Source organism: Taudactylus pleione, unplaced genomic scaffold, assembly GCF_031769625.1.
Source record: "Taudactylus pleione unplaced genomic scaffold, aTauple2 ptg000004l, whole genome shotgun sequence".
Taxonomy (NCBI): Eukaryota; Metazoa; Chordata; class Amphibia; order Anura; family Myobatrachidae; genus Taudactylus; species Taudactylus pleione.
The window spans coordinates 3,104,523-3,120,332 of record NW_028284407.1 but is presented as its reverse complement, the minus strand read 5'-3'; the positions used below and the strand labels follow the sequence as shown (position 1 = coordinate 3,120,332).

The window sequence follows — 15,810 nt, the reverse complement described above, 5'->3', positions numbered from 1 at the left end:
TGTCACTGATGTCAGCAGCACAACTTGCATCTTACGGATGTGACCTATGAGGTCACGGAGCAGCAGATGATGTTCCTCTTGCCATCATGTGAGAATCAGTGACTATGATTTTCTTTGTAATGCTTTGGTATTAGATCTTTTCTTGCGCAGTTAATAAAACACACAATACCATGAGTTTTCTGTCTAGATTGCGACAGACTTTGAAAAAGAAATAATTTTCAATTAGGCAACACAATTTCTTGACAGTGTTTGTTGATTGAAACTTGAAAAATATACCAAGTAGTACATCCCTTTGTGTGACTAGGTCACCTTCCAGGCGCTAGGTTGCAGTCTTAAAAAGGTACAATGTGCAGAAGTCTAAAGCCGGGTACACACTGGCTGATATATTGGCCATTATTTTGAACGGCATATATCGTGGGTGGGAATCGGTATGAAATCCCGGCAGTCGGAACGCATGCTGTTAATATACCAACAGCGGCATCCTGATGCTCAGGATCCCAACAAGGGTCCGGCAAGTATGGTAACCCTCCCCCTAACCCTCTGTTCCTGCATCCTAACACCTACCCTTCCCATTAGTGCCTAAATCTAACCCTCCCCCCATGGTGCCTAAACCTTACCACCACCACCCGCACCCCCCCTTAGTGCCTAACCCCCCGAAGTTCTGCCTAACCCTAACCCACCCCCGGGGATACCTAACTCTAACCTCCCCTCCCCTAACCCAAACCTCCCCGTGACGCCTAAACCTAAACGCAGCTGAGACCTTACCAGCCTCGCTATTCTTACGATAGACATCCCGGCTGTCTGGATTCTGGCGTCTGCATCTCCACTACTGTTGGTATTCCAGCGCCAGTCCTCTGGCCGGGTAGTGGCATTCCAGCGCTTGGATGCCGGCTGTAGATATAACAACTGCATCCTCGTAGGTGCGTCAGCCAGTGTGTACATCAGCCAACCGACCATACACTTGCTGCAGAGGCCGCGGGGAGGGGTTCGCGACGTGACCACAAGCCAGCGGGACCCACGGCCAGATGGCAGGTGATGGTTGTTCAGTGTGTATAAACAACCATCATCTGCAGATATATCTTTTAGATGTGTACCAGACTTAAACGTCACAAAAAAAGTACATCCTCCTACCATTTTAAAACCATTAATTCCATTGAATAAACATTTTCCATTTTACTCCTAAAACAAGGGCTGTGGAGTCAGTAAATTTTGGGTGTTGTCTGAGTCTCCAGTATCTAGAAAGTAAGTAATCAACTACTTGTTTGCATACGTTTGCCATTTATGAAGGAGTCAGACTGTAGTAAAATAAAAAAAAATAAAAAAGGAGGCAGGGTCTGAGGTTTTGTATACAGACCCACGATCCTGCGTAAGAGAGTGCTTCATTTAGCCTTAAAGCTGGTTTAGATTTATCTTGACAGCACGGGGACATTATCATAATGGGGCGCTTTTCTTTTTGAATACCTTCTTTTGTTCTACATTGAGGAATGTGCCCCCCTTGAAATGTGTTTCTTCAACTAGAAGTAATTTTGCAGGGTGGGAAGGGCTCCATAAACTACAGCAAGAAGAGAGTCTATAAATAACCCATCTCCAAATCTGACTTCAATAACCTCCATCTGCAAAATGAAACCTCATTTCACTGTCTGGCTAGTCCCATAATCCTTATTTGCGAGGACTGCCCTTTTCTCTTCTCAGTGGCAGGTACTTCTCGCATCACAATCCTATGCACTGGGACGGATATCTAGGCGCACACTAACACTACTGTGTGCTCAGTTTTACATTTCATAATGAAGACCCTTCCAGTAAACGGCTGATTGCTTTACTTAATATGCGAGCCTCAAAAACAAAACCACTCCTGATTTATGAATGATGGTAGAATTTGCAGTGACATATGCTCAAACATTGCTGATTGATGCATTTATAATAAAAAAAACCTGAAGCTACCAACCTTTAGTAACCAAGCTCCTATTTAACGGAATAGAACAGTCCAAGAAAACTGGAAAAATTCAGATGTAAAAATGACTTGCTTCTGGTCACGTCTTACAAGCACCCGCTGCTGCACACTCCGCCTGGCATTGAGGGGTCAGTGACCCACAAACCTGAAGGAGTGTAAAGCTGGGTACAACCTATCGTCCAATATATCGTTCTCGCTAGGCTTCTTTTGTACGACGTCGCACCCTGCACCTTTATTAAAAGTTAAAATACACCCTGCCCCTTTTCTTGCGCTCTGCTGCGATAGCCGCGCTGACAGCCTGCAGAGCTTTCTCAGCTCGCTCCGGCTGTCAGCTCTTCCAGGGTGCATGGCTCCTCCGATGAGTGAATAGATGACCAACGCCATCTATTCACACTGCGGAAAAGCTTGGGAGCAGCCCAGCATTGCCGTGAGTGCTGGGCACGCCTTCTACAGTGATTAAGAGAGGGCGTTTCTCAAGGACACTCCCCTTTTCTAATAACCACGCCCATTTTTCGGGCCCCGGCACACGCAAAGTGCCAGAGAGCCCTGGCCACCCTAGAAGGGACACTAGATGATCAATAATCTCCATCTATCAAATTGAATGAACATCATGATAATTTACAGCTGCCAAAAGTCTTAATATCAGGCTGTTTTGTATAGATTGTATGGATCTGTTTGATGTTAAACGTTGTTAGAGAGAGGTACTCTTTAATAGGACTAAATAAAAAATAAAAAGATGCTTTGCAGAATATTTAAATAAACAAAAACAACCAAAACCTAAAGTTCAGAAATAGAACTAAAAATCATCTTTCATCCCTGCGGAAGTCATCCATATAAAGATTGGTTTCAGCCATCAGGATATGAGCATAAAGGAACTTTTGAAATCACCTTTTTGTTAGTCTTCCTAAAGTGTCTGGAATTATTTTTATTTTTAAATCACTAGAATGTTTACCGAATTTGTCCCCTCCCTTACAACAACACATCACCATTGTGTATTAGACTGAAGCAGCGAGGAAAGGGTATGACGACCAGTAAAGAATGCATTTATTTCTGTAACAAATACCAAATATGATTTATAGATATGAAACATGCAAAAAATAATATTCACCATGAAAATAGAATTCAGGTTAAGTTTAGAGATGTAAAAACTTACCTTATATATCTGATAAGTAATTTCTTCTCCAGAGTCTTCATTGTAAACTGTATATGTATGAATTATAGTGCCAAATGGTTTAAAATTTACTTCCTTCTCCAGTAATGTCATGAAATCATCTGTAGCGCAGCAAAACCCTGGAGGCATAATTTCACGGATTTTGCTTTCAACATCATCCGCCTATAAAAAGGAAAAATATAACTTATTGTCAACAATGGAACAGAAGATCTTCTAAGACCGTGATGTACTATTATGTAAAAGAGACGGTCATACAGTAGTAGTGTCTACCTGGGACAGCAGGAGCCACAAAGAAAAGTTTTGTAAGGAGGTATCAGCCTGGAGCCACCAATAGTCTTTACTGAAACTTCCTGTGCTGACAGACAGAATACTATTTCTGCTTATCCAATGCAGTAACTACTTAATTTAAGGCAGTATTTCTCAAACCCAGTCCACATGGAAACCTAACACTGCATGTTTTCCAGATCATTTAGCTTGAGCACAGGAGTGTTTGATTGACTAACACAATCGATCTACAGGTGATAATGATTATTCCTGAGGATATTACGAGGACACAGGAAGACCTGTATCCTTGATAATGTTGGATAACAAGTGATAAAAGCAGAAATCGTATTACAACTATGTGAAAATGAGCCAGGTATGTTGGTACACGTTAGTGTTCCCGCTAGGATGTTTTAGCGGGGTGCCATGCCCTGCCCGATTTTAAAAGGGAAAAATGCACCCTGCCCTTTTTATGCGGCGCCCCACTAATACAGCGTGCCCTGAGCCTTCTCTACCCGCGGGCCGCAGTGTCCAACGGGTAGGAAAAGTTGCAGTGACCGATCACCGCTGGGTGGATAGACACCGTGTGCATGCGCAAGGCATCTATTCACAGTGAAGCAAGAGCTTGGGGGAAGCCCAGCACCTCCGTAAGTGACCAGGCACGCCCCCCTATGTGTCTTACTTATGTTCAGTAATGTGACGGTAGACAGGGTTATGCTCGATTAGTTCATATATTTTATGAATGGCAGCCAGCAGCACTGGTTTTGCCCATCACATTGACCATAAATAATTTGATTTGGTTTTGGACCACCAACCGGTGGCACCACTGCACCCAGTTTGGGAACCACTGGGTTAGAATACTGCCACAGCTGTCCCAGGAGACACTGTATATTATGACAGCAGTTACAGAAGGAAGATCCCAGCTATTCAGGAAGCTCTCTAGGTCTCATTGCTGTTCTACAGTTTTTTGGTTACAAAACTTTACTTGTGATAGACTAAAATTACAAGAGCAATGACTAACCTGAGCTGGCCACCTGTCTGCTGAAATCCGATGGTTTACAAACTTTAACTATCATTTACAAAACCCAAGCTACTCTTCCTTAATTCTTTACCATCTTAAGTTATTGGCACAGATAGTAACCTGTAAATGGCATTACCTCTCCAAATTACCCCAAACAAGCAATTTAAAAGATTAGAAACACCTTATACCATATTTAGCTGTTGTTAGAGTAATGAAACTATTTGTAAGAACAGAGGGCCTGATTCAGAGCCGGACGCTCTGACCAGAGCGCTCGCTCTGAATCAGGGCCCTCCTCCCTCAACTTGGAGCGGCCTCATGGACGCTCGCATAGCTGTGGGTTACCACCCACAGCTATAGCGAGCGTCCATGATGATGGTCGCGATGGTCAAGACCTTTGTGATCATCGGGCTTGCGATGGAGACTCTGCGGTAGGGTCTCGCTGCCGCAAGCCCTGGAGTGATTTTGTGATCACTAGTGGTATCGGTGGGGCCGGCTTCAGACGGTAGGCGTTCCCATGGGAACGCCTCCGTCTGGCAGCCCCGCCCCCGGCACGCCCACCAAAGGGGGCGTGCTGTCAATCAACATCGACAGCACGCCCCCTTTGGTGCGAGACCCGGAGCGACGGAGAGCCCGTCGCTATCCGGGTCTCGCGCATGCGCACGACGAAGCTCCCTCCGTCATGCGCACGCGCAGCGGGGCAACATCGACCCGCTTGTGAGCGGGTCTGAATGACCCCCAGAGATCACCTGGCACGTATGGCCTCCCTAACATCAAAGTGTGATCTAGCATTTGTGCCTGAGTGGTTATCTATATCCAGTCTGAAAGTTTATTACATTGTCACTGATTTAAATTTCCATATAAAAGTATGGATTGATAAGGAGTTATGCGAGGAGCTTCTAGTACAAAAGTCGTAGCAGACCCAGATACCTGAGAATTTCCCACTGGGACTATGTGAAATGTATCTTATTTTCTGTTACACTGCAAATAATGTTTGAATGCACTAAGGGGTTCAATTTGCCGTGGAAATTCACTGGGTGCCGATTCGTCCCCCAGGGCTATTCATTTAGCCCCAAAGGCAGCCTGCATTTATCAGACATAGATCCGTGAACTTATCAGGAATTCTATGTTAGCGCCTTTTAATACGAAGATATAATGGGCGTTAACAAGGCGCCCGAATGACAAAAGGGACTCGAATTGAATAGCCCCTGGCATTAAAGACTGAGACTATCGCTCTTTTTCACTCCTGTTAACTTAACTAGGCTAATTGAATTTAGCCTAAAGGCTAGTTCCACCCAAAATTAAAAATTTCCAAATGAAATAAATACAAAGTTCAGTTTTAGGGGTCACTGTTCAAACAAACAGTGGAGAGGATTAATTAGAAGGATTGGGGGGGGAGCAGCTTACTCACAGAACACGACCTGGCTTTATATTTCTTCTCACTTCTTTCCATAAAAAGTAGTGTGTTTAGCTTTGGGTGGTCTTTATTTGCGAAAGGTCCATAATTTGCTCACATGTTCTAGACATACAATTACAGCTCTTTTTACTTCTATATGCAGTTGGAAGAGTGGTAAATATCCATTAAAATCACTAAATGGCCCTACAAGCTATCAAAATAACAGTTCTGTAACAATAAGCATGTAAAACTTACAGGAAACCACTGCAGAACACTGAAGAGGGCCAAGAAGCATACATTAATCTGCAAATGCATTTCTTTCTTAACAAACAAAGAAAAACAAAATGTAAAAAGTTGTGTGGGCCAACTATAAAATTTCTCTGTTCATACTTCCAGACAAATACTTTTAACAGCAGGTAATATTTTCACCATGAAATAATAACACGCAAGTAAAATAATTTTTTTTTTTTATAAAACATGGAAAAAAAATATAAACAAAAAATTATTTTTATTTGAAATCTACTTAAAATTAACTAGAGTCCATCTCGTCCTACTTAAGCAAGGACAGGTGCAATTCTGTTTTGGTGACAAAGGGGAACATGCAAGTATATAACAGAGCAAGGATTAAAAAAAGTTGAAGGGAGGGAGAAAAAAAATAAAAAATTGCCTGAAAATCTTGTCTAATTGAATTTTATATTAAAAATGACAAAATGTATTACGGAAAACTGGAGTACAAGTCAAGATCACCAATTTAGGATTACAAGGAATTACAAGTTGTTTTTATGCAGATCTACAACAATAAAAGAGGAAATCCTCTCAGAGGAACCTTAATCAGAGATTAAACCTAAGCTTGTTAAACAAGCTCCATCCCCCTGCAGACTGTCAGCTGAGCAGACTACATATTCCTATTCAAATCCCCTAAAGCCACTTGAATGAATACATTTACTACTTATCTTAAACCATGAATATTTGATGAACTTTCACAATAACATATTACTGCTTCTCACCAGGCAATAAAACATAATGAATTGGTCTCAACTTAACAAAATCCATGCCCCCCTCAATGGAGTCCCTAAAAGCCTAGCAGTGCATGGAACAAAACGATCTTGCACCCTCATTCAGGAGCGCTCTGTTCTCACTGTGTATGGGAGGGCAGCTACACAATGCAGCCAGGTTTCTACTCAATGGAGTCTACATGGCGTTCAGCTGAAATGTTTGTATTGTATCTATTTCCACAAGGGCTGACACAAGAACACTCTGTGTTCACTTACTAAGGCACCCTTTCACACCGTTTACATGCATGATGGGTATTAGTTCAAAACCCACACTCTTGCTGCTCGCCATTCAGACGGGGAAATTAAGACGCTTAGGGACAAAATATGCTACAAAAGGCTAATATAACATGCTACTAATTCCTGTCCTTTCAACCATTATCCTCTAGTTGAGGCAATGCACCTGCAGATGAATGGCCCTTACATTGGCATTCAGTTTCCCCTGTAAGTTACTGGCTGAGAAAGGACAGACACGCTTTCCTTTTGGCCAATTCTGCCCAATTTCTTATTACAGGAGCAGAGACACTAATCAGATACCCAATGACATTGTACTTTTTATTCACATGAATATTACAAAGACTAGGCATTTGTTTTCTTACTTTGTAAAGTCAAAGTGCATTGATGTAATCATATCACACAAACTTGCATTCATTTTAACTCTCCTTATATCAGAATCATACCAATTATTTCCCAGCTTTATTTGTGCCATGTACAGGTCTAAAGCGAATATGAAGAGCTCTGTAGCACCAAAGAGACCTACATCTAAGTAAAAGGGCTCTACAAACTTTTTGCTTACCTCCAACCTCAACATATCAAATTATATATTTGGAAGAAACAAAAAGAGATCCAAGACTTTAATTATTATTGTCATGGAACATTTGCGGCACGTTCCCAGAAAACCAGTATTTGGGGGGCACCCACAAATATTAATGATCCCCTTCCCCCCCCTGAATGTATGAAGGAGGGACAGAGGTAGGGTATCTCCATATCCCTGCATGTGAAGAATAGTACTTTCGGGAGATGTATAATTTCATATTGCCGCGAACAGTGATAAGTTATAATTATCTGGTCTGAAATCGGATGAGGAGTAAATATGCCCCTAATCCTGTGATGAGCATCAATGTTTTGGAGTACTATATTCCCCCAAACTACCAGAGTTCCTAAAGACTTTTTTCTCCTTAGCAATTAAACCCTGGGGTCTATTTTGCAAGACAAATTTGACTTAAATCAAGCGGAAACAAACATATCTGCATGATTTAAGTATCACGGCTATGAGACTAATTAAATTAGCCGCGAAAAGCCGAAGTTGGCAAAAGAGATGATTGTGCCTCATTCGTCTGTTTGGACGCAATGTTTTTGCCACCGCTTATCTCCCTATTCAATTCCTAAACAGGCGAAAACGCGGATAGGAGAATGTGTTGAATAATGAAACTAGCGAAAAGGACAGCATACTTTGAGGAAATCAGTCTGTACCCCATAAAAAGACTAACTGACCCTGGGAATCGATATAGAAGGGTATTAATAGCCCTAATAAAAGTATTTAGTGATCTTAAATTGAGTCAAAGGACTGTTATGCAAACATGCATACAAGTGTGGAAAAATTATATAAAGCAATGTTTTTTGAGAAAAATAAGTACCGTAGTTGAATTTGGGTTACATTTAAATGGAAACTAGTATATTTTGGGGTCTCCAAAGTGAAGATTTAAAAAATCTCAAAAAAAACCACCTGCTACAGCATCCTGCAATCTTAAAAACACCTGTCTCAACCTTATAGCCCCCCAAAATACCTGGCCCCCTACTTTTTACCCATGTTTCAACACTTTTAAAACTTTTGCCCCAAAAAGATGACAAGTTCTTTTTCTTTTCGTTGTTAGTCATTGGGGGGGGGGGGGGAAGGGTGGAAGTAGCCAAAGGGTTCTGAATCAAATCCCCACATTTGTACCCCAAAATAGAGATTTTGCACCTACATTTCACCTGCCTCTGGGGGAAACTTATTCGCATGTTTTTGCCTATAAAGTTTTCGCCCAGGCGAAATTGTCCTGGAATTGAGTAGGGCGAAAAGCGGAAAACAGGCGAAAAGCGCAAGTCGGCGAACACTTTTCTACGATCACGGGTTTTCGCCTCTAATTGAATTCGGCCCTATGTAGGAAAGGGTAAAGGAAGAATATAATGCAATTTTCTTAATGACAGACTCCTACTACAACGCAGTGTAGAGAGCAAGTCATTGCTCTCTAACAGTGCTTAAAGTTTTCTGCTACGCAGGTAGCAGAAAAACCTTTACAAAAACCTTTAAAGCCTTACTTCATAATGCCATCTGAGAATGTGTACACATATGAGAAGAGTGGTATTTGGGCCTTTCCTGTTCGAGTACTGGCCCGTTTACCCTCTTCAGTGCCGCACGTGAGGATACTGGGCCAAAAAGATGCACATATCCGAACTGAAGTAGGAACATGCGCTATACAAGAAACAGGAGTCCGTCTTTTCAGACTTCCGAAAACAAGGCCACCGGGGACTTCGCAGGGACAGTGTGTTAAAGCAAACGCCGATCCGGAGAAGTTTTTCGCCGCATACCAGAGAAAAGTTAAAAATACTAATAAATGCAACGATATTGGCTGAAAATATTTGAGCCAATTTCGTGATTATTGCTAAATAGACCCCAATGTACTGAGTACAATGTAATATTTATTGTGCGACTGTACTGGTTTACTATTTAGTGATTTAATTTTTTTCATTGATGTACGATTGAGATATATAGTTTGAGATAGAAAAAGTCTCCTAGTACTGAGGGAAAAAACAAAAGATAAAAACGATCTAACGCCAATGGCAGCACAGTGAACCCAGTAGAGAGGGGTGTGGAATTTGCAATGCCTATAATACAACTGAACTTTTCATGGGCAAAAGTAGGTTACAGCTGAATAAAATTTTAAAGCCTCAAAAAAAAAAAATAAATAAAAACACAACATCCAACAAAACAGGAAAGTGAAACATTTAGGGCCATATTCAAGTAGCTGCGAAAAAAAACGAGTTTTGGCGATAAGTGTTCGCAGGTGCAAACTTTTCATACAAACATGCGTATTGTGCAATCCTTTTGCCATCTGCGAAAGCTGCATAGACAAAAATCGCGCTTTTCACCATCTCATAGCAGGTGAAAAATTTAGCAAAATCCCTATTTTGAATTAAAAATGTGGGGACTTGTTTCAGAATCCCTTTGACAACTCCCCCCCCCCCCCCCCCCCCCTAATAACAAATTAGGCAAAAAAAATATTTTTTAATTAGCATAATTTGGACAATAATTGCATTTTTGGGGTGAAAAAAATAAAAGTGTTGGAAAATGGGTTTAAAGTATTGGGTCTGGTATTTTTGGGAGCTATATGGATCAGGGTTGCATAAATTTGGATTTATTTTTTTTTAAATCCAATTTTATGCAACCCTGATATGGATGGGACCCATGTTTTAAATATTACAGGTGGCTGCAGCAGGTGTATTTTTAAATTTTTTTAAAAAGTGCACTTTTAGGACACAAATATACTTGCACCCATTTTCATGTACCCCCAATTTAACTGCAGCATTTATTTTGGCCAAAAAAAACTTGTTTATCATTTTTCCAATGTTATACAAATATGCATATAATAGCCATTTAATGCAATTTAAGAACCCCAAATACTTTTAGTGGATGTGGATTGAAAGATCTTCAGTACAAAAGTTAAACAATGTCTAGATAGACACCAGATGTTAATCAATAGGTCACCAGGGACAAAAGGTTGAGACACTAAACATCAACAGGTACAATGGTCGACATGAAAATGGTCGACACATGTTGTGTGTTTTTTTATGCTAACCCTAAACTTCACCCTAACCCTGCCTCCTGGTGCCTAACCCGAAACTGTCGGAGTAGGTGCCTGACCCTAACAAACACAAACCCTCCGGTAAGTGCAAAACCCTAACCCACCCACCTGGTGCCTGACCCTACGGTAAGTACCTGACCCTAACAAAAATAATAATGTGTTGACCAGTTTTACATGTCAACCTTCTTACATGTCGACCTATTGACTGTCTAACTTCTGGTGTCTATCTAGACATTGTCTACCTTTTTACTGTAGATCTTTAGACCGGATCCCACTTTTAGTAGAGCCAGTAATACACTTCTAAAATGTTTCCTATGTCAGTTAGCCTTTTTATGGGGTACAGGTTAATTTCTCCAAACCTTGTTGCACTTTTCGCTGGGTTCTCCACTAACAGTTTTCGTGCTAATGCATTTTCATGTCTTTTGTAATAGGATAGTGCAAAAAACCGGAGCGTGCATACAAATAAAAAAAAAAAAAAAAAAAAAGTGAAAATATCGCACCAAAACACGCAAATTGTGTGACTTATTTCGCGGCTAATTGGATAAGGCCCTTAGAGCTGGAACAAAGCTAAATAAAATGCAGAAAATGGTCACTTTCATATTCCAACTAATATTGTTTATTTATAAAGAATCAGTATATCTCATTACGCTTTAAAATAGCATATCCTGTCTTCTAAAGGCATTGAAAAACAAGAGATATGGTAAGAACTTACCTTTGTTATCTCTGTTTCTACGAAGTCCATAGGGTCCACAGGGTTGACCTTGGGGTATAGGTTGGGAACCAAATCCGGGCACCACGCAGTTAAAGCTTTTAGTTCCCAGGATGCACTTGGGTCCACTCTCCCTATAACCCCGCCCCCCAGCCAGAGGCACCTCAGATTGTAAGTAGCCAAAGGCCGGAGGAGGAGAGAAAAAGAGAGAGAAAACTGGAACACTCTAGAACCATACTCACAGAAAAGGAGACGGGAAGCCGGTGACCAGTAACACAGCCCATATGAAGCCAGGTGCGTCAGGGCGGGCGCCCTGTGGACCCTATGGACTTCGTAGAAACAGAGATAACAAAGGTAAGTTCTTACCATATCTCTTGTTTTCTACTTCAGGGTCCATAGGGGGTCCACAGGGTTGACCTTGGGGATGTCCCAAAGCAGTTCAACCAAGGGTGGGGACGCTCCTGTGCTGAGAGGAGAATCCGTCGCCAAAAAGGAAGCATCCTGAGAGGCAAAGGAAACCAATGCCTAGAACCTTAAAAAGGTATGGACAGAAGACCACGTGGACACCTAGTAAGGCAAAACAGCCGAGGCGCCACGACGAGCCGCCCACGAGGGTTACACGGCCCGAGAAAAAAAAAAAAAACAAGCCTCAACGACAGAAATGCCCACCCATGGGTAGGCCCCTGAGGAAGACATACGAGGCCATCCAGTCAACATTTCATTATAGGCCGGCCATCGTTTCCTGTTAAAACCAGAAACCGCAGACCACCAATAAGGAGTCCGCTTACCATAAGGAACTTGAACGGATCACATAAAGCCAAAGAGGCCGGACCACAGTCCATGAGGCCACAACAGCCGAGAGGACTGGGAACTGAATGGCCATACCATAAGTTCCAGAATAATATGGAACCTAAAAACCACTTTAAGAAGAAACACAGGGCGAGAGCAACTCACACCCTGACATGATGCCCTCCAGAAGAGGGAGCCACATGAGAACGCTCCCCATTCAGACACTCTCCTGGTTGATTTAAACACCCTGAGAGAGAGAGAGAGAGAGAGAGAGCTTAAACAATAGACCATGTAATGGCTATCACAACCAGCGGTTCCATTGACTGTCCCCGGAGGGAACAAAGAACCACTACTAACTCCCCAGGAGTCCCTAGGGAGGACAAGTGGAGACATAATCCAGAAAACACTCCAAAGGATGAACTGGATACCAGAGCGGAGCAATTCCATATCTTAACCATACCGACAGTGTAGAGATCCGCACTGTCAGGAAGGCCAGGCCAAGGGTGAAACCCAAGCCAGCTGGAAGGAATGCCAGAATATCTGGAAATCCTGGACACCGGAGGATCGTATCGACAGGTACGATACCATAAGAATTATGTATGCCACAGTCCGTGGCAGATCCCAGCAAAGTCTGGCCTATCTGCTCTAAACATCTCAATGAAGACAGAGCCAGGGAAGCCCGAGGACCACAGTAGGGGCGCAGTTAAAGACAAGCGATCCAGATCCAGGGAAAAACAAGGACCCTGAGACAACAGGTCCAGATAGTGAAGCAGTAGGAACGGAGCATCGAGGAGGAGACTCCGAAAATCTTAGTACCAGTGATGTCTGGGACGACCTGGAGCCCCCAGAAGGAAAGCCCCTCCGTCTCGAATTAAACTTCCGAAGACCTCGAGGAAGAAGGGAGACCGGAGGACACAGGTACACAAAGTGGAAGGACCACTTCACTGACAAAGAGTCACTGAAGGTAGCTTCAGTACTCCTAGAGCTGGACTGTAACACCGGTAATGTGTGATCGAGTCAGAAGGCCATGGGGATCAATCCCCTCAGGGAGGCCCCCTCTGCTCACCAGGAGTTGAAACCTCTCTTGGAGAAGAGACTAGTCCCCGGGATGCACGCCGTGACGGCTGAGGAAGCCCGCTTCCCAATGGAGAGCTCCGGGAATAAACACCGCAGAGTTGGCCAGGAGAAGACCCTTGGACTATGTCAGAATGGGTGACATTCCTAACATTGCCACCCAACTACCAGTGTTGCCTAGATGGAAGCCACTGTTGTGACACTGTCGGACTGAACCTATTCAGGTTTACCGTGACAAATGGGTTAGGCCAGAGTGAAAGTCCAAGACAGCTTAAAGTATCAACAAGGTAAGTGGCAGGGCAGAAGCGACAGACGTCCAACTGCCCCGAAATGAATGCGGACCAGACACTGTCTTTAGCAAAGAACACCCTGGACGAGATGGCCATAGCCACCCGGACAGAGACCAACTCGCCTCCGTAGAAAGTATCATCGTTCGAACAGCGATCCGATGGAAAAAACTCGATCCATCTGGAGGGGAGTCAATTATGGCAAGGCCTGGAATGGAACTGAGCACATTCCACCCTACCAAAAGGTAGACACTCTGGTAGACCGCGCATCACAAAGAGTAATGATATATGTCGACTGCGTAGATATCCGCACACTCGAAGTTGAAGAGTGGAGATCTTGTCTTACGCCAGAAAAATTCTCAGATTCTGAGAATCCAGCAGTGCTCCCAGATGAAGAAAACCCTGTGAGGGATGCAGGGAGGACTTTTCTGTGACGAGAAGAAGCCCCGGTTATCCTGACCTGGCGGTAAAGTACCTTGGTGATCCTGCTAAAAGTAGGAGACCGTCCAGAGAAAGGAGCATTCGGATACACTGAACAGGTGAACTGTCAGAAAATCCATAAAGCTGGTAAACCCCGGTGGAGTTGAGGACAGCCCCAAAAGGCAGAGCCCGAAACTTACAAGTGTTGCTGTGGCACAGCAAACCTGAACCCATGCTGATGAGAGGGCTCTGTATGTACCCGTAGGTACGTATCCTGAATACTCGGATATACCATAAAATCCCCAGGTTCCAAACATCGGATGATGGAGCATGGACGAATCCACCTGAGTCCAGGCACCGTTGGAATCTGATTCAGGGATTTGAGACAGAGTATAGGCAAAGGAGGACCAGTCGGTCACCGCCCCAAAAAGAAAGTAGAACAACCAGTCCCTCACTGAGATAGTGAGGTTGGCCGAAATAGCTCTGCTTACCACAAAGACTGTATAGCTTTCTGGGATTGTAAGGCCCTGATCAGTTCTGAAGAAGGGCCCGTGTAACAATGCCTGTGAGGAGGCTGCATGAGCAATGAGAGGCCGTTGAGAATCAGTACCTCACTCTGGAAATTCCCCAGATGTAGACCTGTCCCGTCAGGCTGAGGGTATATCCTCAGGTGTAGAAACAGGGTCGTCCGGAAGTCCAGGACTGCTCGGTACTGGATAAGGTGGCCCCCGTGGAGGCCGACAGCCTAGGAAAAAACAGGCCTTTAGGCTGACCCTGAGGAGAAAAAGACTTAACAGAGTTAGTCCGAATGTAGTGGGAGTAGCTAAAGACGGTATCTCCCCATTAGTGATACTGCCAATGATGCAACGATCTTGTCAAGGTCAGGACCAAACAAGAACTTCCCCCTGGAAGGAGTGTGCACCTCTGCTTTCCCATAACGCAGCCATAGGGTACTGCGGCGGATACAGACGCCGCCGAAACCCTGAAAGTTAGAAGACCGGCATCCCATGAGGTAATCCCACATATGACCACTGCATATTTTGTGAGCGGCAAAAAGATATTTGAACCTCAGACGTGTTGGAGGGGAAAAACGTCACAAAAGCATCACCATGCGATGGCCATGGTAGGACGGGCAACAGGCCCTGAAAACGAGTACATTGATTTCAGGCAAAGTTACCACCTACGGATCCGTAAAATTCGTCCAGGCCGGGATGGGAGGCGTATTAATGCCTGTAACCCGATGATTAACATACAAATCCATCCCAGAAGGGGATTTCCATTACTTGTGAGGACCCTCAGGGAATGGGAAACAGGAGGCCTTTGTGACTCCTCGTATCTGGGGACAGCCAGACTCCCGCTATGAGATCCACCCGCTGGGCAGAAAACGGGAGATGTATGATACTGGTGCAGGATCGACATTCTCTATATCCAGAATGAGCCTGGCTACCAGCCCCAAAGCAGGGATAATAATACTTGAGATCGGCTCCCCCCCATGTGAGAGGGAAAGAGCCGAATATACCATCCAGTTCACGGCAGAGCCACTGGTCAGTAACCACAGGGCGTATATCACGCCAATTAGTATTTCGTATAAAACGACATCCACCAGGGTGGCCGTTGTGGTAATCCCTGCAAGGGGAATGACAGACCGATGTGGTATCGGAGGTAATTCATGTACTGTGAAAAACCCCGGCAGGGAGCGATAGTCTGTGACACAGGGGTAAATTGCAAGAAATTGCGAGATACCCCGAGTTCAAAAGGGCAGTATGGTGAAGTAACTCCAAGCGAGTGACGACAATGGGGCCCGCCCGGCGATCCTCAAAGGAGAGGATCCTGAGAA

The 15,810-nt window shown here is 43.8% G+C and overlaps 1 protein-coding gene across 1 annotated transcript in view; it reads right to left on the bottom strand.

Annotated features, from left to right (window-relative positions):
• Positions 1 to 15,810, bottom strand: part of HAT1 (histone acetyltransferase 1) — a 66,051-nt gene that overhangs the window by 32,572 nt on the left and 17,669 nt on the right. The window contains exon 5 of the mRNA XM_088470689.1: positions 3,105 to 3,284. Within this exon, the coding sequence (XP_088326815.1) occupies positions 3,105 to 3,284 (180 nt within the window). The remainder of the gene's footprint in view (positions 1 to 3,104; positions 3,285 to 15,810) is intronic.